General features: G+C 42.4%; 2 protein-coding genes across 2 annotated transcripts; one reads left to right on the plus strand and one right to left on the minus strand.

The window, feature by feature from the left end:
- The first annotated feature begins 3,487 nt into the window (after positions 1 to 3,487).
- ftr82 (finTRIM family, member 82) lies at positions 3,488 to 8,640 on the plus strand. The gene is made up of 7 exons (XM_084941409.1): positions 3,488 to 4,435; positions 5,652 to 5,747; positions 5,853 to 6,086; positions 6,341 to 6,500; positions 6,582 to 6,638; positions 6,794 to 6,856; positions 7,415 to 8,640. The coding sequence occupies exons 1-7, from the start codon at positions 3,845 to 3,847 to the stop codon at positions 7,933 to 7,935; spliced, it is 1,722 nt and encodes a 573-aa protein (XP_084797535.1). The 5' UTR covers positions 3,488 to 3,844; the 3' UTR covers positions 7,936 to 8,640.
- A 693-nt stretch (positions 8,641 to 9,333) lies between these two features.
- atp5mg (ATP synthase membrane subunit g) lies at positions 9,334 to 11,877 on the minus strand. Its single transcript, XM_084941410.1, has 3 exons — positions 11,719 to 11,877; positions 11,230 to 11,390; positions 9,334 to 9,531 (listed from the first exon to the last, which is right to left on the minus strand). Exons 1-3 carry the CDS (start codon positions 11,768 to 11,770, stop codon positions 9,433 to 9,435), a joined length of 312 nt encoding a protein of 103 aa, XP_084797536.1. The 5' UTR covers positions 11,771 to 11,877; the 3' UTR covers positions 9,334 to 9,432.
- Between the last annotated feature and the right edge of the window lie 13,396 nt (positions 11,878 to 25,273).

Genomic DNA, 25,273 nt, shown 5'->3' on the forward strand with positions numbered 1-25,273 from the left:
AAAAAAAAACAAAAGGTCCAAACTAAGATAGGAAATTTTGAGCAGCAACGATGTGTAATCAAAGGATACCAAGTGATATTTACAGGAACTAAAGCATTATTTGTTTTTTAACAGAAGTGAAAGAAAAACCATAAAACAGGTGTTACACATTTCAGGGAATAAGATGTGTAATAATAAAATAAATAAAATGGCATCAAATGTAAACGAGTGAGTAAAACCTTCTGCGAGTCAGATTCAGTCTGTTGGATTTGCTAAAGTGCTGCGAAGTTGACTTCACCTGTGACCAGTTAATTATTAACCGTGTTTACTTTGCATTGCCACTGATTTCCTCTGACAGGATGCCACAGTTCTCATGAGCTGAGCTTCTGTTACATATACATGAACTCAACTGTAAACGTTTCCACCAATAAGAAGCTAAAGTATTTAATCATGTATCATCTTCTGCACACACACAAAATCCTTTCCTCTGTATATTTTACTTCATGGCGAACACGCCTCCCGGCCAAGATGGAGTTTCAGTGTCAGATAGGAATGCAACTACACTTGATAGCCGAGATAACAGAAGGGCCAAGAAAGCCTGCTTAAAAGATTCCTTTGTGTGAGAGCCAGCAGGGTCTAAACAGAGCATTACAGGGTCGGCTGTGAACAACAGTAACTGCAGCTGACATGTATGACCAAACGTAGCATTTAACCAAAGCTGCACTGGCTGTGGTCACACTCCTCACTGGAACTGATTCAAAACTTTGTGAACTGATATTGGAAAAAGCATCACAAATATCTTTATGTAATCTCTGGTTTGTAAAAGTTACTTATTTTATTGGCATTCAAAGGATTTCCATCACTGTTCTCTGCAGTTAACGTAACTTATTTAAAGTCAGTGTTAGTTTAGGGTAAAGTTAAATAGATACTTTTCACAGGATTTCTTTAAGTTTCATTTCTTATTTTATGCTGAATCATTTTAGGACAGTCTGTAACTTGTGTTCTGTAACACTGCTCATCTGTTTGTAATCTGATTACATGCCAGTGACATGCAACACACCCTTTTAAACTGACGATAGAACTGCTAGTGATGCAATAAAAAGCATGTCTGTCCTGATGGCAGAGATTCTGTTTTCTGATTTCGTTTCCATAAAACAAAATAAAATTCTTTGTTTTATTTTTTGGAGGAGAAAAACTGTCTGGAGCTACGAGACGATATTTCACTTTGTCATCTGTGCATAGTTTTGTTTTTTCATACGCCCGTTATCCAGTTCCAGCAAACACAGTGATCGGAGCAAAAAGGTCAAATAAGCATCTGTCAGAGTTTATTCCTTCCATGTGACTCGACCTCTCCCTACAGGGGTGTAGAAACAGAGAGCGCTGAGATCTTAGCTTCTTTTAAAGTTCTCTGACTTTGTGATTCAGTTTTTTCCACGTTGCTCAAAAAGAGGGCTCTCGAGCATCATAACACAAAGTTCAGCTGTGAGGATGTCAGCGTGCCCGGTCAGGGAGCATAAACCATTGTGAATCTGTTGCACGTCCTTTGGCAGGTTCACTGAAGAGGCAACAACAAGACACCAACGAGGCTTTGCTGCTGGTGGCCACAGACCATCGCTCTCTCCTTATCCCCCGACTCCAGCGTTACGTTCTGCTGATGTTCTTGTCGTGGCTCGCTGCTGGCTGCAGGTTTCCCCGACCTTACAAACAGCTCAGCTGCATCACGACCTAAAATAGCGCCTAACAATGATCGTTAGTGTGCATGTGTAAGGATTTGATACCGTTCCCTTCTTTTTTCAGGACTCACTTTCGACCAAACCAAAACTTTATATCATAACAATAACAAAGGATGCGCACATTGTCTTTTTTAACTCTACATCCTTATCATTACTACAACAAATGAAAAAACACGGGAATGCAGTTCTGAGCCGCAGAACGAGCTGTTAGACACTTTGAACGCTGTTCTACGTTTTGGATCATCCCTATCTGAGTTATGCATCCTGTCAAGCAACATTTCTTCTGAATCTTGCAACAGTCTTTTTCACTGAAATCTTGTGTATGCACTGACGACCGATGCCTGCATTTTCACTTTTCTTTAAATCTTTCTTCCTTTTAAGCTCTCATTTCACTCGTTTCCTTTGATCAAACAGCGAGCGCTCTCCTGCGCTCACCTTGAAGAAACCATGCTCACTGCACTTTAATAAAGGGTGACCTTTCCCCTTGAACTTGGACTATATATGGCTGTGGATGACTGCGGAGTTTCGGTCTGCTTTGTTGGAGAAAACAGCCTGATAACAAGCCTGCCACTCTTTAAAGTGGGCGTCTGCTCAAATCTTAATAAAACTGACTGTAAACTCTGTTATGCTTCAGATTGGCTTCCTCGGAGCACGGGATACATTTGACCAAACTTGTGCTGTTAAGCTTTCACTCTTCTAGCAAGCTTTAAAACTTTGATTCAAAGATTTTTCCCCTTTGGCAGTCGTGCTGTCCAAAAACAGGTGGTTAATCTGTAAGCACAATGCTCCCTTTACTCTGGAGGAAGGAAGGAAAACTGGCTTATCAGAAACCTGACCAAATACGGAGAGGTGAAACTACCTCATGTATGAAGTAATGCAAGCTATGAATTGAAGGTGGAGCAAATGTACCTTTTAGAAGCTTAAGATTACTTTGCCATGTGATTGCAGATCAGGCAAACATACGTTGCACAATTTTATTTGAAGCTAATTTCAAACAGTGTTCAAAGAGTGTTTGTATTTCTTTTTTTAACATGTGTACTTTCAATGTAATTTCAAGCAGGAAACATGCCTGTGAGTTGGACACTAGTGTAAGTAGGAGTAGATTAGGCCTAATTGAAATGCTAATGAGAGGCTGGTGATGTCAGCAGACACTTCACGCTGTGGAGAGAGTCGGGTTACCTCAGGAGTTCTTCCCCTGCTTTGTTCTAAACAGTAATGCGTGCAGGAATCATGAGGGGGACATTTTGCATTGCCACGTAACTCGAGTGAAATATGTACACAACTATGCGAGACATCTACTGCAACAACACCTGCACACGACAGGAATGCGTCTGTTTGAGTATTTGCACCCATGCGTTTATGTTTGACACATGAATGTTTTCTTACCACTGAAAAACAGAAACCAGCCGCATATCTGCAGATACAAACGGCCACGTACGAGTGAACAGACGAGTCGGGCCAGTTACAGAACAAATATTACAACTTTTAAATGAGTGTTTCTCTGACGAAAGATGTGAGCAGGGACGTTTGAGGTCATTCTCAAACCCTGTGTGTGTTTGTTTATTGGGTGGTCCCTGAAATTCCTTCAGTACCTTAGGCTGCATGTATGTTTGTCGGACTATAACCGGTTTAAGACAATGGCGATTCTGTGGGACAACAATAGGTGGAAATGCAGCTGCCAAGAAGTGTGTGCGCAGCTCACCCGCAGATGAGCCACATGAGAAATCCGAGTGAAAGAAGAGGAAGCTGCAGGGAAATGGAAACATTTTCTTGCACATTTATTGTCACGACTTTGGTGTTTTACATTTCATTCATTCTCTCTTTATTTCTGCTCTCTCTCTGCTCTCCTGTCTGCCCGCCTTCTCTCCTTTGCTCTTTTTTCCTCTCCCTCCTTGTTCAACCTGCTTATCTGAACTGGGCAGGGCCCGATGTACTCACAGGACGGGGGAGGGGCCTTGCCTGCTTTCAATCAATAACCTTTTGGAATTTAGAAATACAAGTAGGTCCTGTCTCTGGCAGGCTGTACCACACTCTCGAGGGCGGGCTTACAGGCACACTCGACGAAATCCCTATCTCCTCTTGGCATTCTCCCTGACTGTTTCTCCAGGGCTGACTGTTTGGAGTCCACCACAATGGCTGATCACACCTCTCCAGACTACTTCAGCTGCTCTCTGTGTCAGAACCTACTGAGGGACCCTGTGGCTATCCCCTGCGGCCACAGCTTCTGTATGGACTGCATCAGTGGCTACTGGAATGAAGCTGACTACACAGGGATTTACATTTGTCCCCAGTGTAAGATCACATTCACCCAGAGGCCTGTACTGAGGCCCAACGCCACTCTGAGCATGGTGGCAGAGAAGATCAAGAAGAGCGGTCTGAACCTCAACCTCAGCACGCCCCAGGGGAGCGTCTTTGCCGGATCAAACGACGTGCCCTGTGACTTCTGCATCGGGAAGAAATTAAAGGCTGTCAAGTCCTGCCTCAACTGCCTGGCATCCTACTGCGAAAAGCACTTGAAGCCACACTATGAATCAACCACGTTCAAGAGGCACAAGCTTGTGGACGAGTTAGGGAACTTGGACAGGAAGATCTGCCCACAGCACCAGAAGTCCCTGGAGCTCTTCTGTCGCACAGATCAAATGTGCATCTGTGCCATCTGCACAGTCAGCGAGCACAGGGGCCATGACATCGTGTCTGCTGAGGCAGAGAGGGGCGAGAAGCAGGTAAGAATAACTCTCAGTGTCTGTTGATGCCTCCTTTTAACAGACAAAGACCAAGTGAGCCGTCGCCTGAGAGAGACTGCAAGCTGAATGTTTTCTTTGATAGGTTAGGAGCACATCCTCTCTGGAATAACTTGAGCTAAAGCAAACAGGCTGTTTTTCTCAATTCCTTCCCCTGAACTGCGACTGGTGATTGTACTTTGACCCATTTCACCAAGGCTATCAGCAACCCTGGCGAGCGTTCACAGCCGCCAAAACAAATCCAGCCCTGTGATTAGCTGGACACTGGCCGGAGGCGTGTCTTACAGGCGTCGTGAAAGCGGCTTTCCAGAAAATGCGGTGATCCAGCTGTGGGATAAACACACAGAAAGTGCAGCCTTCTTTCTGCTGCGCTGGTTCCCACCTGTGGGAGTGAGTGTGCAGCGGTGCAGGAATGTCAGGGAGTGCAGGCACTCTACACCTACATTCAATCTCTGTGAGCAATGTGCATTCAAATGACTCACTTTGCCTGTAACACAATGTGGGATAGACATGAATGTCAATAGATACTGTAATGTAGCAGCTGTGTGAGTAATCAGGGAGTGTTTTTACAGCTAATGCAGGCTAAAGGAGTTCTGTGCCGCCATGAACGCATATTTTATCCCACTGTTGGCTTTACATCGCGGGGAGTCTGGTTTCTCTCATCTAAAGATTTACAACCTGAGTCCAACACATCTCACTCCATCTCCCGCTCTGTCTCCCCTCCCCCTCTCCTGTTGATTCCCCCTCCCTAGATTCCCCACATTCCTCAAGCTTATCTTGAAGAATGGGTTGGTGGGCTCGAGTAAAAGCTGAATTAGAAGCTTTCTATTCTGCATGTCAGCGCTGCGTGCACCTTGAAACGTCTCTTTAAAAGTCAGACGCTGGTAGATTCACATTCCTGACATGGCCAGAATTCCTCCAAAGATTTTCCCCCTCTCCCTCTGAGATAAAAGCGGGATGTATTAAGAAGATCTTTGAGAGGGGCTTATTAAGGACGCCACAGGGCCACACCAGATACTCCGTGATGAGAAAGAATGTTTGCAGGCTTTACATTTGGTATAACTTTTTTAAAAACACACAACATTCAGCTGCATTTTACATGATAGTAATCTTAAAGCCAGTTTAGCTACCAGCATGAGCACAAATGGTTGGGAAATTATTAAAACGCATATCTCTGTAATACTCCTTAATTCTGCAGAAACTTTTGGGAGTCTCCCAAGCTGAGATTAAACAAAAATGCCAGGAGAGGGTGAAGGAGCTGGAGGAGCTCAAGACTGCAGTGGATTCCCTCAAGGTAAGGCCTCAACAACCGGATCAGTTTCTACACAAAGCAAGATCAGTCTCCCAAGATTGTTTAGATCAGGCTGTAAAGCGATGACATCCTGCTTGCTTTGCCCAGAACTCAGCCCACAGAGCCATGGTGGAGAGCCAGAAGATGTTTGAGGATATGATACGCTCCATTGAGAGGATGAGGTCAGAGGTGAGCAAGCTGATTGGAATCAATGAGAAGGCTGCTTTCAGCCAATCCGAGGCTTTGATCGAGCGTCTGGAACAAGAGATTGATGAGCTGAAGAAAAAAGAGTCTGGCCTCAAGCAGCTGTACAGCACTGAGGACCACATCCACTTCCTGCAGGTAACACGCAGCCTTAAAGAAACCGTGTCAACAGCTGACATTAAGGTTAGCTGTCATATCAGGCTAATAGGATACTTATTAATAAGTGATTAACGATGACACCGTGAAGAAATATTGAGCCCTTTTTAAAAAATTGGGCAGATCAATACATTTCCATAATATAACACTCACAGTACTGAGAACCCAGGCACCCACGTGTCACCGTCCATGTGACACTACCTCAAATTTCTCATTGGCTCTCATGTTTGCACTAGAACTTCAACTACCTCTGCACCCCCACTGATGACGGCTTCATACCCAGAGTGACCGTGAACCCCGACTTCTCCTTCGCGGCTGTCAGGAAAGCTGTGGCTGAGATTAAGGAGCGCCTCGAGGAGTTTGGCAGAGAGGAGCTGCTCAGGATTTCCAAGTCAGGTGTGAGCAGCACAAACGTAATGTTGAACACAAAGAGTAAAACTTCCAGGTTTCTAATCATGTATATCTTCTACTTTACAGTGAATGAGGTCCCGGTTTACACTACAGAGAGTCGAACGTTGGACAGAAGGAACAGAGGTGAGGCTCCTACAGCAGTTTATAACCGCATGAGGTTAATTATTATCCAAAACCACTAAAAACCACTCCAAAACCACACCAGCCAAAGAATTACAGGCATTTGTGTGGGCGCATGAAGTTCACCTTGAGCTAACAAAGAGATATTTCATGTGCAGGCAAAGAAATGACAGTGGACAACACTCCCCCAGAGCCAAAGACCAGAGCTGATTTTCTGAAATGTAAGTTGTTCTGAACATAACTTGTACTCAAGTATTCATCTTTTTACTTTTGTCAGTTTGACAGTTTGTATTTTACTGCAGCGTGCTGCTTTACTTGTACTCCGTGACATCTCAGGAAAATGCGTTTCACTCATTGACTTTTTTATGGCACAGAAGTCTCTTGCTGGAGGTTAATATCCTCAATCATTTCTCTCGTATTAGTTATAGTATAAGGCAGCACTTCAAAGCAACAAAGAACATTTGACTTCTATGAAAAGGTCAAATGCAGCAGTACAGCGCTGTGTATCAACGTGCAGGTTATGAAACAATAAATCTGTAACTGACAAACACTTTGTAAAAAACTGCATTTTTACTGGATTTAAGTCTGTTTCAGGAATTCTATGACTGGTATTTTTTAAATTCATGTATAGCATAGATATTTCAGAGGTGCACCTCACATCCATTTGAGGATCACTGCTCTGTTCTGCAGTAAAACAGCTACATTAGGCTCAACTTTTAAAAACTCGACATTGAATCCAATTCAAAACCGTGTAAACAATGTTGTCTTTCCTTCTTCAGACTTCTGCCAACTGAAATTAGATCATAACACGGCCTACAAGGAGCTTTGCATCTCTGAGAACAGCAGGAAAGTTATCCGCACCAGGGAGCTGCAGTCCTACGGAGACAACTCAGAGAGGTTTGATAGCTTTGCCCAGGTGCTGTGCCGAGAAGCTCTATCTGGAGGCCGCTACTACTGGGAGATCGAGTGGAGCGGGGAGTTCTCCATCGGAGTGGCTTATAAGAGCATCAGTCGAAAGGGCAAAGGTTCGCTCTGTCTGCTGGGCTATAACGACAAATCCTGGAGTCTGCTTTGTTCTGACTCCGGTTACTCAGCGTGGCACAACCGCGTGGACAAGCCTGCCAATGGTCCTCACTCCCCGCGGATAGGCGTGTACCTGGATCACACTGCAGGGGTGTTGGCATTTTACAGCATAGGCAACACCATGACCCTCCTGCACAGGTTTGAGACTAAATTTGTCGAGCCTCTCTATCCGGGCTTTGGAGTCGGAACGTCAGTCAGGATCTGCAACGTCAAGTGAACGCTGACATTTGAGCTCTGTTTTAAAAAGATTTCTGCGAATATACACCAGTGCTTTTGGAATATCTATTTTTGCAACCATTATAAAACTGTCTCACAGCTTATTTTTTAAGGTTTATGATGCTTCTTCCAAATGTGTAAACACTTTTTTTGAACACCACATGTATTAAGCTTTGAATGTAGCTGTCAAATCATATTCTCATGGCAGTTTAACAAATATATATATATGTATTATTGAAATACACAATTCCTGCATAGTCACACAAGAAAAGAGAAGTGTTATCCTGTTTGGCGTCTGATGATATCTGCTGGATAATATGATAACATACTTTTAAACATTTTAGCTGATAATTTGCATCTATAGATTTACCCAAAGTTAACAATGTCAGTTTTGTGATGTCATTACGTTGTTCACTATTGTTATTGAATAATTCTTTTTTAAAATTGCACTCCTACAGCAGGTATGAGTACTATGAAGGTGCATTGTTATAATTTCACTACTGTTCCAAGAATGCTGTCATTTCATTTGGTCGTGTTGTGATATTATCTAAAGGTCGTCACATGAGTTTTTCCACTTGAACTAACCCTTATTTAATTTTGTGTATGTTTACTTAGATAATGGACAGCCAGAGTGTAATTGCTATCAAAGAGAGAATTGTTTTGTAACAACATTGATGCATTTAAATAAAGAACTCATAAATGAACAGAGCTTTGTCTTGTGAGCCGTGTGCAGAACTGGACCAAATGAGACAGGATCACCAAATGTAAATACATTACTGGATTAGAAATGGTGTGTGTCTCATGTTGAATACTAGCAGTATGTTCCACATCATCCTTTGAAATCTCAAACTACACAGAGGGAGCTGTGCAGTATTGACACACAGCTCCCTCTGCTGGTTGAATGTAAGAACTAAACCATAAGAGAAAAAAAAAGGCCTCAGCCTATCAGTGACACTATTCTGCTCAGAACTGATGTTAAAAATCCACCATATCATCAGAAAATACAATACAGCCCAGTTTAAACGCAGTCCTTTAAAGTGCAGCAGCACAGCTCGTCTCCCATTTGGAACATGATCCAGTCCACTTGGATACTGAACCGTGAGCTGCCCCTGATGCATCCATCAGAGCGAGTGTCTGCATGAATGTTTGATTGGCAGTGGAAAGCTCATCGATTGTTCACATTTAGCAGATAAGTACTTTAATTTTGCAGCACTTAACTACAGCAGGATAGTTATAGTACAACACATGATTTCATGTTGGTAGTTTTTGCACAATCCTACTGACAGCAACAGTAACGATGATTACACACGTTCAACTCAGCTTTGAGCAGAGGAATAACATTTTGTAGTAAACCTGCAGATTCATTCAATATTAAGGTTAAATTAATGAGTCGAAAACAGATTTTTTAACACAACAGCTTTACTGGTTCCCATATTTCATGGAGTAGGTTGAGCATACAATGCTCAAAAGAAAAAAAAAATGCTTTAAAGTCCAAAATTTAGACATTGTAGCCCACGATGCCTCCTTTGCCGATGCACTCTCCAATGTAGAACCACATCAGCACCTCGGTGGCCACCAGCCCGTTCCTTAAAGCATCCTGTGAGGAAGCAAGGACACAGGTTTGATTTGCATTAGAAGTAACATCAAAAGTACAGGATTAGAATTCACACACAACCTGAAATTCAAAAACATTTTATTTGCTGCTCTGCATAATTACAGGTTTAAGATGTACTTCACAGATTAATTCATAATTTGATCCATTTCTGTCAGTAATTACTAATATGATGAAGGAACTCGCTAATGAAATACTGAATTAACATTTCCTGTACGACACACAGTGATCAATAATATAGCATCACATCCCAGGTGCTTTTTCTTATCATTTTAAAAACAGATGAAGGCGTTTCTAAACACACCACTTCTCTTTAGAAAACATTAATTATTACTATTTGCACACAATAGCAGCCTTATTACCATTTTCCTCCTGAAAAAGGGAACTTTTCATTTAGCCATAGCACAAACTACTGCTGTGCAATGAATGAACTCTGTAACACTCAGCTTTAAAATCAACACATGCCAGGTTCTCACAGCATTACAGAGCAACTTACAAGTATTATCAACAAGTTCAAAAGCCTGTCACAGGTAGGAAGCAAAAGATTTCCAGGACTCTGGAAGGAAAATTAGTAAGAAGAGTCTCAAGACCACAGAACGACTGCCAGGACATAAGTTAATGATGTAGCCAAGTCTGGAATTGTAGTGCAATCACTGAAACCCTGCACGGGAGCGCACTTTGAGGCTGCAGACCAAAACACCACTTCTGCAGAAGAGACACTTCAAGCCACACTGAAGAATACTAAAGACAACCTGGGGAAGATTATGCATACTGCACCATGTCTTTTGGTCAGATGAGACGATACTATGGTTACAGACAAGCTGCTGATGTTTGGAGAAAGACAGCAGAGGTGTACAACCCAAGAACACCGTCCCCACAGTGAAGCATGGTGGTGGGAGTATTATGCTGTGGGGATGGAAATCTTATCATTGTGGAGGGAATCATGAAGAAAGACAGATATGTTAAGATTTTGAAAGAGAAGTAGTCAGCAGCAAAACTTTACGTCTCTGCTGCTTCTTCTTCCAACAGGACTACGACCCAAAACACACGTTGCTCCTGGTGAAGGATTTTCCCCTGAAGACCAAAGTGAACATTACTGACTGGCCTAACGTGAATGCTACTGAAAATCTGGGGGCTGAACTGAAATCCATTACATCTGGAGAAGCTTGAGAGATTTGCCAAAGAAGAATTGGCTGGATTTGCTCAGGAGACGTGTGAGAGATAAAACAACAACAAACGACTAAAGGCTGTGTTAAAAACTTTCAAGTTTGTCCTCATCCATGTACACACGCACACTAAATTCAGTGCATTACTGTGTGTACAACCACAGCTTTTATAATAATCCTGAGTGTTCACACTGAGAAATATTTTCTTAAGACAACAACAATTCGCCCACACAGTCTCAGAGGTTTTCTTTACTATCAGAAGCTAGAAATGTGTCCTTATTTTATAATGTCCTACAGCTACTGCTTTGTTAATGAATCCAGGAGATGACAGACCTGATGTAAAGTCAGCACAAGAGGCTTTGGTTGGAATTAATAATGTGACATCTGCCTGTGGTTAAGATGCACGACCACGGCCGCAGGTTTAATTAAAAAAAGACGTGGACGTGTTTTTGTTTTCACATAAACATGTAAAAGCAACAACATAAAAATGACCTGTGTCTTAGATTAATACGCGTACCTTCACTGTGGTTTGACCGAGACGTCCCGTCTGGAACCCCTTGATGAGGTTTGTGGCCCCCTCGATGGCTTTAGGGATTTCAGCGGGGGAAGGTGGGACAAGTTCAACACGCGCATAGTACCAAAAGTTTGCCAGGCGAGGTTTGGAGTAGGTGACAGCGGCTGAAAGAAAGAGAGAAAATTAAATGCTGCAGAGCTTCTGAGATGTTAGCAGGTAGCGTTAGCCATCAGCTACGCGGATTGTGTTTGCTGAGAGCAAACCAAATAAACCGATGTACCTGCTTATCCAAAACAACAAAAACACAGCATATCAACGTCAAAGGCCTTCTACGTCTGAAAGCGTCAGTTAACGTTACACCTGCTTCATTCAACTGACGCCCGGGTCGCAGTGTAGCTGACAGCGTCGGCCTACTGAAGTCTTCTCACCGAGGAGAAAACTGCCTACCTCAGCCTCCACTAATGGACCCGTCCAAATAACAGACTAGCTTACCGTTAACCAGGGTGGGTACTTTAGCAACCAACTTCTGCACTGCCTGTGCCATTTTGAGGCGTTTGTGATGTTAACTATTCCCCGTCTCTGCTAGCCGACTGAATGTGACCTCCGAGAGAAGGACCCTCGACTGCAGTTGACCACACAACTGCCTGAAGAGAAACTGCCAGGAGTCTTCTTCTTTATATTGTTTATTGGCGGTTGGCAAACAGCAAAATGGTGCATTACCGCCACCAACTGGTGAGGAGTGTGGACTGAAATGAAGAAAAAAAATCAAATCCTCCCGAACAAATGAGTCTGACTTAAAAACCAAAATATGACCTTATAACTTTCACTACTCGAATTCTTACGAAATAAATCAACCAGTTTGACTTTCAAGCTTTTTGATCAGCTGTCTTCTTTCAGCATCATATTTCTGACAATGCATTAAAACATGTTCTATTGTTTCCTGTTCTCTACTGCAGTCACACTCCCTGTACGGTATTTCTCTATAAAAAGCAACGTGTTATTCAGACCAATGTGTCCAAATCTAAGTTGAGATATAACCTTCGCCTCTCTCCTGTTCCTTCCTGTGCTTCTCATTTCTCCTGTTTTCCTTTGGATTTTGTAAAACCTTTGCCAGTATACACTGATAAACTGGTTTATCAGTGTATACTGATAAACCATCACTGGTCCTTTTCCTTACTTTGATATTAAATTCAGAAACAGTAAATGCTATCCCGCTTTGGTTGGCTGTATTCTTTGATTGTAGATTTTGACATAACTGTAATACTGATTAATATATGGCTGGCTACGGTCTTCCTTCTTCTTGCCAGCTTTTATTCGCGGTTGGCAAATAATGAAATGTTGCATTACCTCCACCAGCTGGCATGGAGTGTTGCATGCCCTGGTCCAGGTCTGCCAGGAGATCCTCCAGGACATCCAACCATCGTCTTTTTAGGAGCCCTGGCATTGTCACCCATGCATACAAACAGGTGGGGCCATATAAAGTACTGAGTAGGCCTACTGGTGACAATGTACATCTCACAACCATGAACTGCTGCAGGACTGCAGGGGAGGCAGACAGACAGAATGCATTAACCCACCTACTAACACACACACACATGCAATGAGAGCAGCTAACACTCATAAACATGGCCATATCACTCATCACTGTTAAAAATGAAAAACTTTACAAAAACACTTGCTACCAAATGCTGAGTTCATCCACTGCTGACATAGACCTGCCACATTAGGACAACAGGTTGATTTTTTTAGTAGACTCTGTGTAGACTGTTAAACCCACAGCAGCAGATGGTTAACCACATGATTTTATAGCAGCCTGTTCACCCAGACCTGACCTACAGGACGCACCGCTCGCCAACTCTAACCTGAAGGTCTTTGTGGACAATTCGACATCACGCAACCTGGACACCATTTAAAATGAAGTAGGCCATGTAGCGATCACAGAACACAGGCAAACACATGGGGTGATACATGATTTTAGACACATTATGGAAACAATAGTTTTTAACGGATTCAGGGAAATCCATTGCACATCACAAACTTGTGGCTGAATGTCTTATTACTGCCATAAACTACAGCTGTTTGTAACTGTGGAGCTTATTTTATTACAGTGTGGATGCAGTGGCAACGCCAGGAGTTAAACACAATATGGAACCAGACCACAGGATTAACATGACAACCACACGAACTTCATCTCTTAGCACAGAGCTGATATTGCCCAAAAGAAAACGTACCTAACTTTTTTCTTTTCTTCATTCTCCTAATTATGGTAAATTGACACATGGGAAGGACCATGTTTCAAAAGAAGGGATGGGACAACAAATACAGCTTACACAAGAAAAGGGATTCCAGATTTACTCTAAAATTCTGGGGCAATTTTTCTATGATTTGTGTAACTAACAATCCACATACGGGTGTCAAAGCTCTACAGGTTGTACATCTATGCCCAGATAAGCCTTTTGATCATCTCAAATAAAGTTTATTGGACTCACACCGTGTGAAGGTAAAAATATTGCTTGGTGATTGTTGACATGCGACAGCACAGAGCCCAGCCTCGGCTCCGGATGCTGCCAACTCTGATATCCTCTCCTCACACCGCAGCTCTCACAGGGCTCCTCACAAACCCAAAGCATCTTGAGCAGCGAGGACAAACTTGACTTCATGTGTAGTTAGGTGTGTGATTGCAAAACTTCCAGTGGCAGAAATGTGTCGATTGCCTGCAGCTTCATACATATTCAGATGCAGATATTTGTTTCTAGACGACATTTTTAAAAAGTCGTTACTTATGGCCCTTGAACAGAAAGTAATCCAAGTTTGAAGTCAGTTAAGTTGTTGCTTAAAATGTCTTTTGAATCTTAAGAAGAAGGAAGAGAACAGGCTGCATTTCCCTGCTGTCATGCCTTCTTTCATTTTAGTAAACAGTCGCACACACAAGTCTAAAGAATCACGTCTGTGAGGCACCAGTGAACAACCAAAGGCTCTGGGTTGGAGTGATTTTGATGGAAACATGTTCTGCAGCTAATAAAAGACAAAGTGGCTGAGCTGATGGTTGATACAGTGTTATCAGTCGTGTGATGAAATATTTAAATGATAGTCTTTTGCTGCAACCACCAGTTCCTTAGCAGTGTAACGCACGCGCACACACACACACACACACACACACACACACACACACACACACACACACGGCAGATTGTTTAATCCTTGCAGCTGAGCTGTATTTACTAAAAATCTGAGCGTTAACAAGCTCGTGTCGCTCAGCCTTTAATGGAGTTCTAAAACTCCACAGGTGCAGGTTCAGGTGAGCACAGAGCCTGATGCATCAGCAGAAACTTGAGGACGCGGCGCGCCAAGCCCAGAAGCCATCGGCACATCACCATGACGATGAGGATCTTGACGGCATGTTGAACAGGAAAGAAAAGAAGATCTATGGCTGCTATGCTCAGGCGAACAAAGCACCGTGGCACAAAAACACAAAGTATTTAACATTATATGTTTTATTTATGACTATTTTATTTCAGCAGGTAAATCATTCTAAGAAGCGTTTCAGTGCAGCTCCATGAGAGTCTACAGCAGCAGTTTGGCTTTTGCTGTTTGTATTTGTATGTTTTGTTGTGTAGAGAAACGTGCTACTTACTTACTTAGTTACTAACGTGCATCAGTGACAGAAGAAAACTACTGAGGACAGGTTTACAGTTTAATATTGAATGTGTTTAATACACACATCAGTTTGTCATTCATTCTATTCAAACACACTTTGTGCCATTAACTGTAAAGCACTTGTGATCATATTTTTGCACATCTACATCAAATTGGAGACTTTGTTGGCTTGTTCTTTACGTACTGCTTCTGTCTTTGGCTGCCACCATGCTTCCTCTCCCTCTGCCTTCCTCCAGGTTACACTGCTGCCTCAGTGGAGCTGGAGGCCCCAGTTTCTTCTTCTTCAACATCATCAACACTGCACACGGAAGAAGTTATCCATTGTGTGCTGTCCAGCACAAGAGTGATATAACAATAATAATAATGATGCATATTTGCAGATGATTTTTTCCTGCATTTCTCTAATTCAAACAAACAATATTAATGAATATATGCATTTGATGGCAAAGATCTATCCCTTCAATGAAGTTGGCAGAACCCAGACCAGATGAGTGGACCAAACCTCCATCTTCAACTGGTGCTGTAATGAGGTCCAAAGCTTTGTGCAAAGTGTATCGTTTGGCAGATCTGGGTTTTTGTGCAATCATCAGGTGATGCTTCAGTGAATTTCTTCTCTCATCTTTTGTTTTTCCTCCTTTCTCTTCTTCGTCTTCCTTTCTTTGAGTGTGTTTGCTTTGAGGTTTTTCACTTTTCCTTCAGAGCGTTTGTTTCCTGACTTTGTTCCTGCTGCTTTTAGTGGATGCAAGCTCCTCTGTAGAAAGAAACACAATGCATATTATATTCCAACAAACAGTGAATCACTCTGAAACAAGTTATTAGGACCATAAGTGACATCACTGTAAGGCAGTGGTTCTCAAACTTTTCACAATGAGTACCACCTCATGAAATATATGGCTCTTAAAGTACCACCCTTATGACTGACATTAAAGTACAGCAGTATAGGCCTATTTAACAACACATGCAGTTTACACAGGCAATTTTATTTCTTATATGAATGTTATTTATTTTAACTGTCATAAACAGGATGTGACAAGTGATAATAATAACAACTATACTGCATAAAAACATTCACAGCAGGTGGGATATCCAATCTTTAAGTGATGACCTAATGAACCCTGCTTCAGTCCAAACTACTCTGCGATTAATAAGGCTGTTGTGTTTTAATGTTCAATGTTTTACTGCTTTGTATTTTGTTCTATTTAATCTGAACAAGCCCCTAAAACAGTCAGTGATCAATGTCGGCCTCTCTCGGTTTTTATCATCACTGTTCATTTTAAAACTCAGTTTTTAAACCCTTACAATGTAACTCCAGCCCAGCCCATGCAGCAGTATATTAATGAATACTGCTGCATGGCTGTGTCCCAAAACGTTGGCTGCATCCTTCGGAGGCCGCATTTGAAGGCCGATTACGTCACAGCCAGGCGACGAAGACTGTCCCAATTCGTCAACTCGTTCAAATGCGGCCAACAAATGCGTCCTTCATTTCCCTGAATTTGAAGGATGGGTCGGGTGTGTCCTTCGTGGCCCATCATATCCCAGAATTCATAGCGCGGCCCAGCCAATTTCAGTTTCCAACAATGGCGGCTGCTACTAAGTTTTAAAATTACTCTTATTATTCTTTCTGGGTCACAAAATAAACTTTTAACATATTTTCAGGCGAGAAAGTAGCTGTGTAAACTTCAAATATCTGCTTGGTTTATCAAGACATCGCATATTTGCAAAAGTGCTCCGACGTTTTAACGACAAAGGCTAGACCGTCCCATTTCACAGCCTCACACTTCCGGTCTTCGAAGGACCCGGCCCACGTAGACCGCGAAGGCTGGGTCCTCCGAAGGATGCAGCCGACGTTTTGGGACATGTTATGCTAACGTAGCTGTTTTGCTAGTGATCACGTAGCACATCATTATATACCAGCTAGCCCAACTTCAGTAACCCTACAAACGTCGCTACTGTTTAGTTTTCTGTCTTCATTTATGTTGGAAGTGTCTGGAAGCCCATTTCTGCCACTGAAAAAAGCATATTTGTCGAAATTACGAGAAAAGTAACTCGAAATTTAGACTTATTCACTCGAAATTTTGAGAAAGGTAACTCAAAATTTCGAGTTAGCACTGCTAATCAGTAGTCTATGTGAATGACATCATCATACTTGTTACCTGGAAGGATATGGCGCAGAGAAATGCGCACTCAAAACCGGATCGCAACAAATTGGCGTTTTCAAGAGTACGTTTGCTGACAGTAACGCTATGTGATTCAGCTAATAACAGAAGGGTTTCATAATTTGTGAAGCCACGCTGAAAATACTGTAGCATTTATACCTTTTTTCCTTTTTTTTAAATAACTGTTTCTTTAGATATCCTGTTCATTCTCAATCTTCTATATGTTCAAATGCAGCCTGCTCTGGTACTATTTCAAGTAAAAAAAACAAACCCCAAAAAACTCTTAATAAAGATTGCCATATTTGTTGTACATGATATATTTGTGCAAGCTGAGGGCTTCCGCTTCCGGGTAACAAGGAAATTACGTCATTAACGCAGATTACCGATTAGCAGCGTTCACTTGAAATTTCAAGTTACTCTAAATTTTAAGTGAAAAACTCAAAATTTCGAGTTACTTTCCTCGTAATTTCGACAAATGTGCTTTTTTCAGTGGCGGAAACAGGCTTCCATAGCAGTGGCAGCATTTTTGCTGTGGCGGTTAAGCTGCCGGATTTTTGGCTTCACGACCCTCCTTCGCGGTTCGTGCACGTCGAAGCTCAGCTTGCTCTTCGTGGCGTTTCAGTCGACGACACAAAGTACCATCATGTGTTGGCCATGTTGGATCCGCTGTCCACCCGCCGTGTGATGACCCTCCTCCGGGATCCCCCCACCAACATAGGCGCTGCTGCTGCGGCTCCCTCTCCGATGCAGAGCGGGCCGAGAAACTCCTCTGTCTCCCGGGCCTGGGTGATGGTGCCGCTCTCGAGCTCATGGAGAGCACGCTGTCCTTGCTAGGAACGGACGGCGGATTCCGCTTCACTCACCTCTTCCTCCGACAGTTGCCGACTCTAGTGCGACCTGGCCTCGCCAACTCCCAGCTGCTGGCTTGAACGATTACCGCTCATTCGCAGAAGAAGCAGATCGCATACCCGACTCACCGACGGCATCTCCCGGGGGCCTCCGACAAATCGATGGTGGCTGGGATCGCGGCACGGCGGGAAAGGGCCGTGGCTTTACCATCAGCGTGACAGCGCCGCCCCGCCTTTGCAGTGTTAAGGCCCAGGGAAACGAGCCCGCCAGCGCTTGTAGCGACCGTGACCGTTGGCGATAAGGAAAGGCTGCTCTTCATAGAGGACTTGCGCTCCGGGAGACGTTTCCAGAAGAGTCTCGGGAACTCTCGTGTCGTCTTTGCATACCTGCACAACTGTATATTATTTAATCCAAAAAAAGATAAATGGAGATTTCAGCATAGCACCAGAGAGCCCGAGTACCACTAGCATACCACAGTGTGAGAAAGACTGCTTTAAGGTATAATGATCAGTCGTGGCAGCATACCTGCAGCTGGTTGCATTTTCCATTTCCTTGTTAAGGTGGTCCTGCAGGAGGTCTGTGTCACCTTAAATGTGAGCCGTCCTTCTTCTAAGGCACCTTTGAAAAGCTCGTCCATTTGTATGACCTCTTCTTGGAGCCTGCTGACTTCCTTCCTGAGCATATCTTCCAGTTTCTTCCTTTTCTTTCACTGTCTTCATCTCCCCATCAATATTACAAAGAACCCCCAACAATCAGATGAGCCCTATGAGCAAGGATTTGATGACAGTAGGAAGGAAAACCTCACTTTAAACAGGAAGTAACCTCCACAGAACCAGGCTCAGGGAGGCAGCTGTCTGCCACGACCGGTCAGGGTTGAGGGGAGGAAGACAGACAAACCATATGAATGCTGATAGGAAGGCCCCAACCCCGCCTCCCTAATGTGGGAGGCAACCAATAGGACCACTCCCTCCATAACTGCGACCAGTAAGAGCACGATCATCACCACCTAACAAGGTACCAGTGGTGTGAAACACACACTTGTTGTATTCCACTTGTATGCACAATCATAGTGGGTCACAGGCTGAACAGATATCCACAGGTGGTACGTGGCAGTCAGGTGAACAGGTCGCTGGAGGCAGGAAACGAAGTCAGTGCGTCAGAGGGGGGAAAGCCGAGATTCAGTTTGTTAGGATGGGGGACAGTGGGTTTGGAGGATGGGTGCAACACTGAGTGTCCAGGAGCAAAATTCAGTGTTTGGATTATTTCTTTTGGGTCCCCCATCTTCCTCTTCATCATCCTCCTCCTCCCTTGGTCTCCTCTTTGAACCTCCCAGTACTGGGCTGGGGGGCAATGTGTTATTGCCCCCCAGCCCTGACTCCATCATGTCTCCATCATCATCACTGTCATTGTTATCAGTGTCACTGTCGCTGTCACTCTCAGCCTCCTCATCATCCCAGAACCACCTCATTTCTTCAGCTATGGGATCTTCTGCTTGCTGGGCCGCGTTTATTTCCATTTCTCCTGCTGGGATCTCTGCTCTGTTATTGACCCAGGGTCCTTCTACTTCCTGAGGTGGATTTATTTCTATGCCTGCTGCTGGAACATCAGCCTCTTCCTCATCATTCTGAAGATTGTCCTCATCATCATCATCATGTTGTTGCAGTTGATGAATAACTTGGCCCAGAACACGGAGGTTTTCTTCAGTTAAGAGGCTGCGCAACAGACCGAATTGAAACCAGCAGACCATCGAGTGAATCTCTTCAAAATCTGGACGCTGTTGCAGTTCAAAAACCAGTTCATCGACTGGTACCCCTACAACAACAAACAGAAATATATTATTGTTATCATTCATATGATGAGAAAACTGTCCACAAATTCCAATTTATGCAAAATAACTACATAGGGAACTACAAACATACGCCCACTACACTTATTACAGTGTGATTGCTCCTTCAAATAAAAAAGGCTTCAGTCGATGAGCAGCAACGTGTAAACGTCCTCATGTCAGTTTTCCTCAGCCCTCACTCACTGTTGTAATGCACTATTAAACTAAATTATTAGGATTTTGTTACAATTAAGTGCAAAGTCTAAATCATTTTTATAAAGAGACGTGTATTCCCAGTGCACCAGGAAATACACAGTACCACACGGATGTTTTCAGGGCTCAGAGCAGCCTCTGGGCTTGTGTGACTGAGGCCTTAAAACTTCAGAAACTTTCATGTGTAGAAACAAACTGTCAGATAATCCACGAGAAAAACTGCAAAGAGAGACCACACTCTTGTCACACCCCTGAAAACAGGGGGAAAGAATCACAGAGTGATATTTAGTTGTCTCTGTCATGCAGCAGTTTAATGCAAAGAGGAGAACGCGTGAAAGCCCCCTGGTGGAGGGTGGAGTCACTACCAGTCGATCCCAGAGAAGGCTTACTAGCCGATGAGTAATGTACAGATCGCGGGTCTCTTGAATAAGATGACAACCATTAATGTAACGTGAAAAATAATAACAATTTTCTTATCGCATTTACATCGTTTTTATGCTTATGGCACCTAATATGAATTAGTATTAACTGTATGCACCTTTGCTTTGTTGTGAACCCCATGAATAACAGCTGTATGGAGCTTTTTGATACTGCCTATGGGGAATAACAGTAGCCTTCCAACCTATCACGCTCTTACTTTGAATCGGGTTGTCTCTTCGTCCGTCTCCTCTGTCCATTCTTCTGGGATGAAAACAGTCTGGAGGAAACTAAAGCAGCACAGCTCTCAAACTTTAGCTGACTGGTTTCAAACTTTTAAAATGTCCAGAGTGATGACAAAGTCCTTAAAAATGCTGTGAAGTCTTTCAGCTCTTTAAAAACGCGGAGAAAATGTAGACTAATCGCTACTGAATGCTGCGAGGAACGCTGCCAACTGTTTACTGATATTTCTCCACCAACTATCCAAATATAATGATGATGGTGATGATGATGAACGTCACAGGTTAACTTGGTAGTTTTCTGGCTCTTCAGTGACGTCATCGACTGAAGCTGCTCTGCTGGTGAAAAAACGTCACTTTGAAACTTTTACAGGTGAAGCATTTTTCACAAATCTTTGAAGGTGTAGTGACAGAAAGAGGCCACAGATGGCGCCATTCTTCACGTAGTGGATACCGTTTGTTGGCTGTTTGGTTTCTGTTCACACCCCTCCACGAGTGTTTTGCATCAAGTTTCAAGCATTCCTCAGGCTCATGATTTATGTTTCCTTTCTGGCCAAATTAAATTAAGGAAACTCGGGCGAGTCTTTCATCAGTAATGAGCTATTTTAAACACTTTGCTTCATAAAAGCGCATTTTTGTTGCTTTGTTTGCTGAACTGTTTCATGGGCTAAAAAACTTGCTGACTCTGTTCTTTAAATAAAATCTGTACTTTATGTTTTCCATTTGGCTTCCTGGATTGACGAATTTCAAAATAAAAGCATTGAACAGTGTGAGTGTCAAAATGTGTCGTCTAAGTGTAGAAATATTTCTGTTGTAGGAAAACAGGATAAAATGACTGTTTGGGGCTTGAGCTTAAACTAAAAATGAACTTGTAGAAGTCAGAAGAAGATACAAGCTTGAGTGCAAAACTTCATGATGGGGGTATTTAGGCCCAACATCTTGGATGTTTTCTACAGAATATCTTTTAATTTTTCTTTTGGGAATAAACTAAAACCCAACACCACCTTGGTCACACACTGGCTGAGTTGCAGTGCGTGACCAGGAGTTGCCAGGCTGTTGTGGCTGTGTATGGTTCTTCCACATGTTACTGAGGCCCCTATTTGTTAAAAGAATAAACTGTTTAATTGCAGATATTCTTCAGAATTCAGTAAATGACACCCAACAAGTGTCAGTAGCAGAATAAGCTGTCTGGCATTGGCAGAGAACATTCGACGAGTTTTTCATGGCCACAGCCCACATACTCAACTCTGCTGCTCAACCCACATTTTCCTTACAAATGTGACACCATTGAAGGGGAAATAAACAGGCTTTCCAGCAGTAAGACCTTTATTGCCAAGAAGCATAGTTACAACAAAGAAAAGACTGAACAAACTGCCTCAATTTTTGTGCTCAGTTTATGTTTGCAAAAATGAGACAAAGTCACTCATTTTTGTGATAAGAGGATGATGCAAAGGCGAAGCAAGCATTAGTTATCGCTGCAACTCTACAGACGGAGGAAGCCCGTGTTGCACAGGCTAGGACAGGTACCAGTGAGGTTAGACGAGATTGCACGCTTCTGATACTCAGTAATATCTGGTGAAACATGTGGGAGAGATCTTCTTCCACCTCTGGAGAGACTGTTTTTACTTCCTGCTTTGAGCTAGGCAAGGACTAAAATGACTTTCCCAGCATTATTTTTCCAAATAACAGGTGAGGTTGGACGTGCTGTAATCATATGAGATTCTCAAAAGCTTTTTCTTGTAGCACCACATAATTTTAATGTGATTTTTATTTAACCATGGGACATAAGTTAAACATTAACGTTAAACATTAAATTATACTGTGTGTACAGAAATAAATGTTGAAAGGATAGTCTATCATTAGAATCAACTTTTTAAATTTTTTTTTGGTCTTTGAAAAACATGATAAACATCCATTAGATAAGACAATGTACCAGTGGAACACAGGAGCTGTTGTTCCCTTTGTATGTACAGAACGGACGTATTCCAGTGAAAGCCATTCATGACTAAGAACGATACTATGCAGCATTTATAATTCTTTACATTTCTGACTCAATATAACAACAAATTTCAGGGTATTTAGACAAGAAGATGTTTTTAATGTAAATCAAGCTTTTCCCATCATAGCAGATTATATAGGAGCACCAGGTCAGGAAAGACTGATAAAAGGTTATGAGCTGTCTCGCTGCAGAGAAAGCAGAGATCTGCCAAGAAAGGCAGCTAGGACTGAATGCTGCTCTGCCTCTGTAGTAAGGTACAGACGTAGGCTTTAAGTGACGACGAGCCACTGATGGTGTGACAGATTAATAAGCATGCATAAAGTGGAGCTGTCAGGGAGAGGCTAACACTGGCTTTTGGAACAGTCCAACTCAATTTTTTAATAGTATTTTTTAATCCTGGTGACAACATCCCGAGACATGCAGACGCAGATTAGACTCTAAACTTTCCTCTTTGATGGATGGATCACTTGGATAAGAATTATAGCCCAAGACTGTTGCTCAGTGCATCATGGGACGATGCTCAGTGCACTGAGTGTTTCTTCTCCGCTTCAGTCTCACTCACAGTGTGTTTGGACATCACTGCTGATTGTCATCAACGCTTGTCGTGTGTGTTTTGTCCTGTTTTTCTCTGCTCTCGTTTTGTTTCTTATTTCCTCTCTCCCCTCACCCCCAGCCGGAGCCTGGTTGCTCCTCTCTGAGCCTGGTTCTTACAGAAGGTTTCTCCTGTTAAAAGGGACCAGCTGTTATATATTAGTTTCACTAATCATTTTGTCCTGTTTAAAGAAAAACATAGAACATATTGTTTCTTTGTATGGTTAATCCTGTTTTCTTGAAGCACATATACACATATGTATATATGAATAACTGCATTAGTCATATCAGCCGCCTCATATGGAAACATTCCTTTTTGATTTTTTTTCACCTTGTAGCTCATTTTGCCCAATAAAATGTTCATATTTTGTTAAACAATGATTACTGTTTTGTTTTGCTGCAAAACAAAGTCTCCAGGATTTTATTTTCTTTAAAAAAAACAAACTACATCATCAAACGTTAGGAGGATGAGTGAGCTGGAAGGAGGAAAGCTGGAAATCTAGACTAAAGAATTTTTGTAGATGTACAAAGTTGGGAATTATAGTCTCAAAGGAGACAATCACTGGAAACTTCATTATTATTTTCATTTTCTTTGTTTTGTGTCTTTGTGCAATTCATTACAGGCACTAAAAAAGCATCCTCTGCACTCCAAGTGCGTTCTCACTGATGTAAATTACATTTTCAGATAAACGTTGTTTTAGAAAAAATACAATAAAATGTGCATATCACTGTAGTTTGAATTGTGTTTCTACTTTTATGTGTATTGTACATGTGGGACTGTTCTGGAGAATTCACCTGTTATGAAAAGCCACACAACAAAAGTGATTTCTTCTCCTCATTGTCACGGTTCTGGGTCAGTTTCTTATATTTTGGTATATTTCTGTATTATGATTTATGTTTTGGTTCTTTAGTTGTGCTATTTTGATTATTATTCTAGATTTAGATCAGTGTCAGTCTGCGTCCTTGTAAATAGTTTCTTGTTTCCTGTTTTACTTTGAAGGTTCGTGTCTGGTGTCAGAGTGTTTAGGTTTACCTGCCTCGTCAGTCCAATCCCTCCCAGCCGTGTCTCTCTCCTGTTTCCCATTCCCTGATTACTCCCTGTGTATATAAGCCCTGTGTTTCCTTTGTTCTCTGTCGTATTGTTAATGTCTGCTCACCCTCGGTCTCGCTGTGTGTTCTGTTTGCCTGCCTGATAGTTTATTTGTTTTCCCAGTTCAGTTAGTTTTTTTGTTCTTCTTATTTTCCTGTAATAAACCGAGTTTCTTAAGTTCACCTCTGCCTCCACGAGTCCTGCGTTTGGGTCCAATCCTGCCTGCAACACTCAGTGTTATTAATAAAGCCTGAACATCATTATTTTTTTTTATTGGAGTGTTGATGAAATTGATTTAATTGCACAATATTTGCTACATCTTTTTGTTTTTTTAATTTTTGCTCAACAATGTTTTGTGTAATTCATTTTGCTTTTTCAGGGGAAAAGATCACAAGTCCCAAAAACTATTAAACGTATCAAATATGATACACATGCCTTTAAAGGGTTCTGTCATCTGAGAGAGTTCTAGTACTTGCATCTGGTCTGTTTTCAGGCTTTCAAAAATCTTTCTTGTGATGGGAGAATTTGATCAGTCAGGTGTTTAAAGTAGCATTAAACACAAAAAACAGTTTAAGCAGTGGACGTGGGGGGAAAGAGCTTCAAGTCCACCATGATATGGGAGGGGGGAGGGCCATTTGTTGTTGTTTAACCAGAGAGTCATTTAAGCCGTGAAGCATTTTGTTTCTAGTTTGATTGCATCCTATCTAAGTGAAGTTGTGTGTTGAAAATGTTGGCAAGGATTAAAATCTGGAATTCTTGAGTGGGAGCATCGTGCTGGGAAATGTCTTTGAGATTTATATCTGTTCCGCTCACAAAGCTGATATCTCGTTATCTTCTTCCTCCTGCTGAGATACAAATACAAACACAAAGTTAAAAACTGTGCTTGCTGATGAATTCAGTTTAGTTGTTTTGCCACCTCTGTGCGAGTGACATCTTTGCTGGGTGTTTCAGTCTTTTCCATCTTGGTGTAGTGTGTCGTATGTGTGACTAGCAATGCAGGAATATGCCCAC

This window comes from Perissodus microlepis, chromosome 10, assembly GCF_051167445.1.
Source record: "Perissodus microlepis isolate ML-2025 ecotype Zambia chromosome 10, ASM5116744v1, whole genome shotgun sequence".
NCBI lineage: Eukaryota > Metazoa > Chordata > Actinopteri > Cichliformes > Cichlidae > Perissodus > Perissodus microlepis.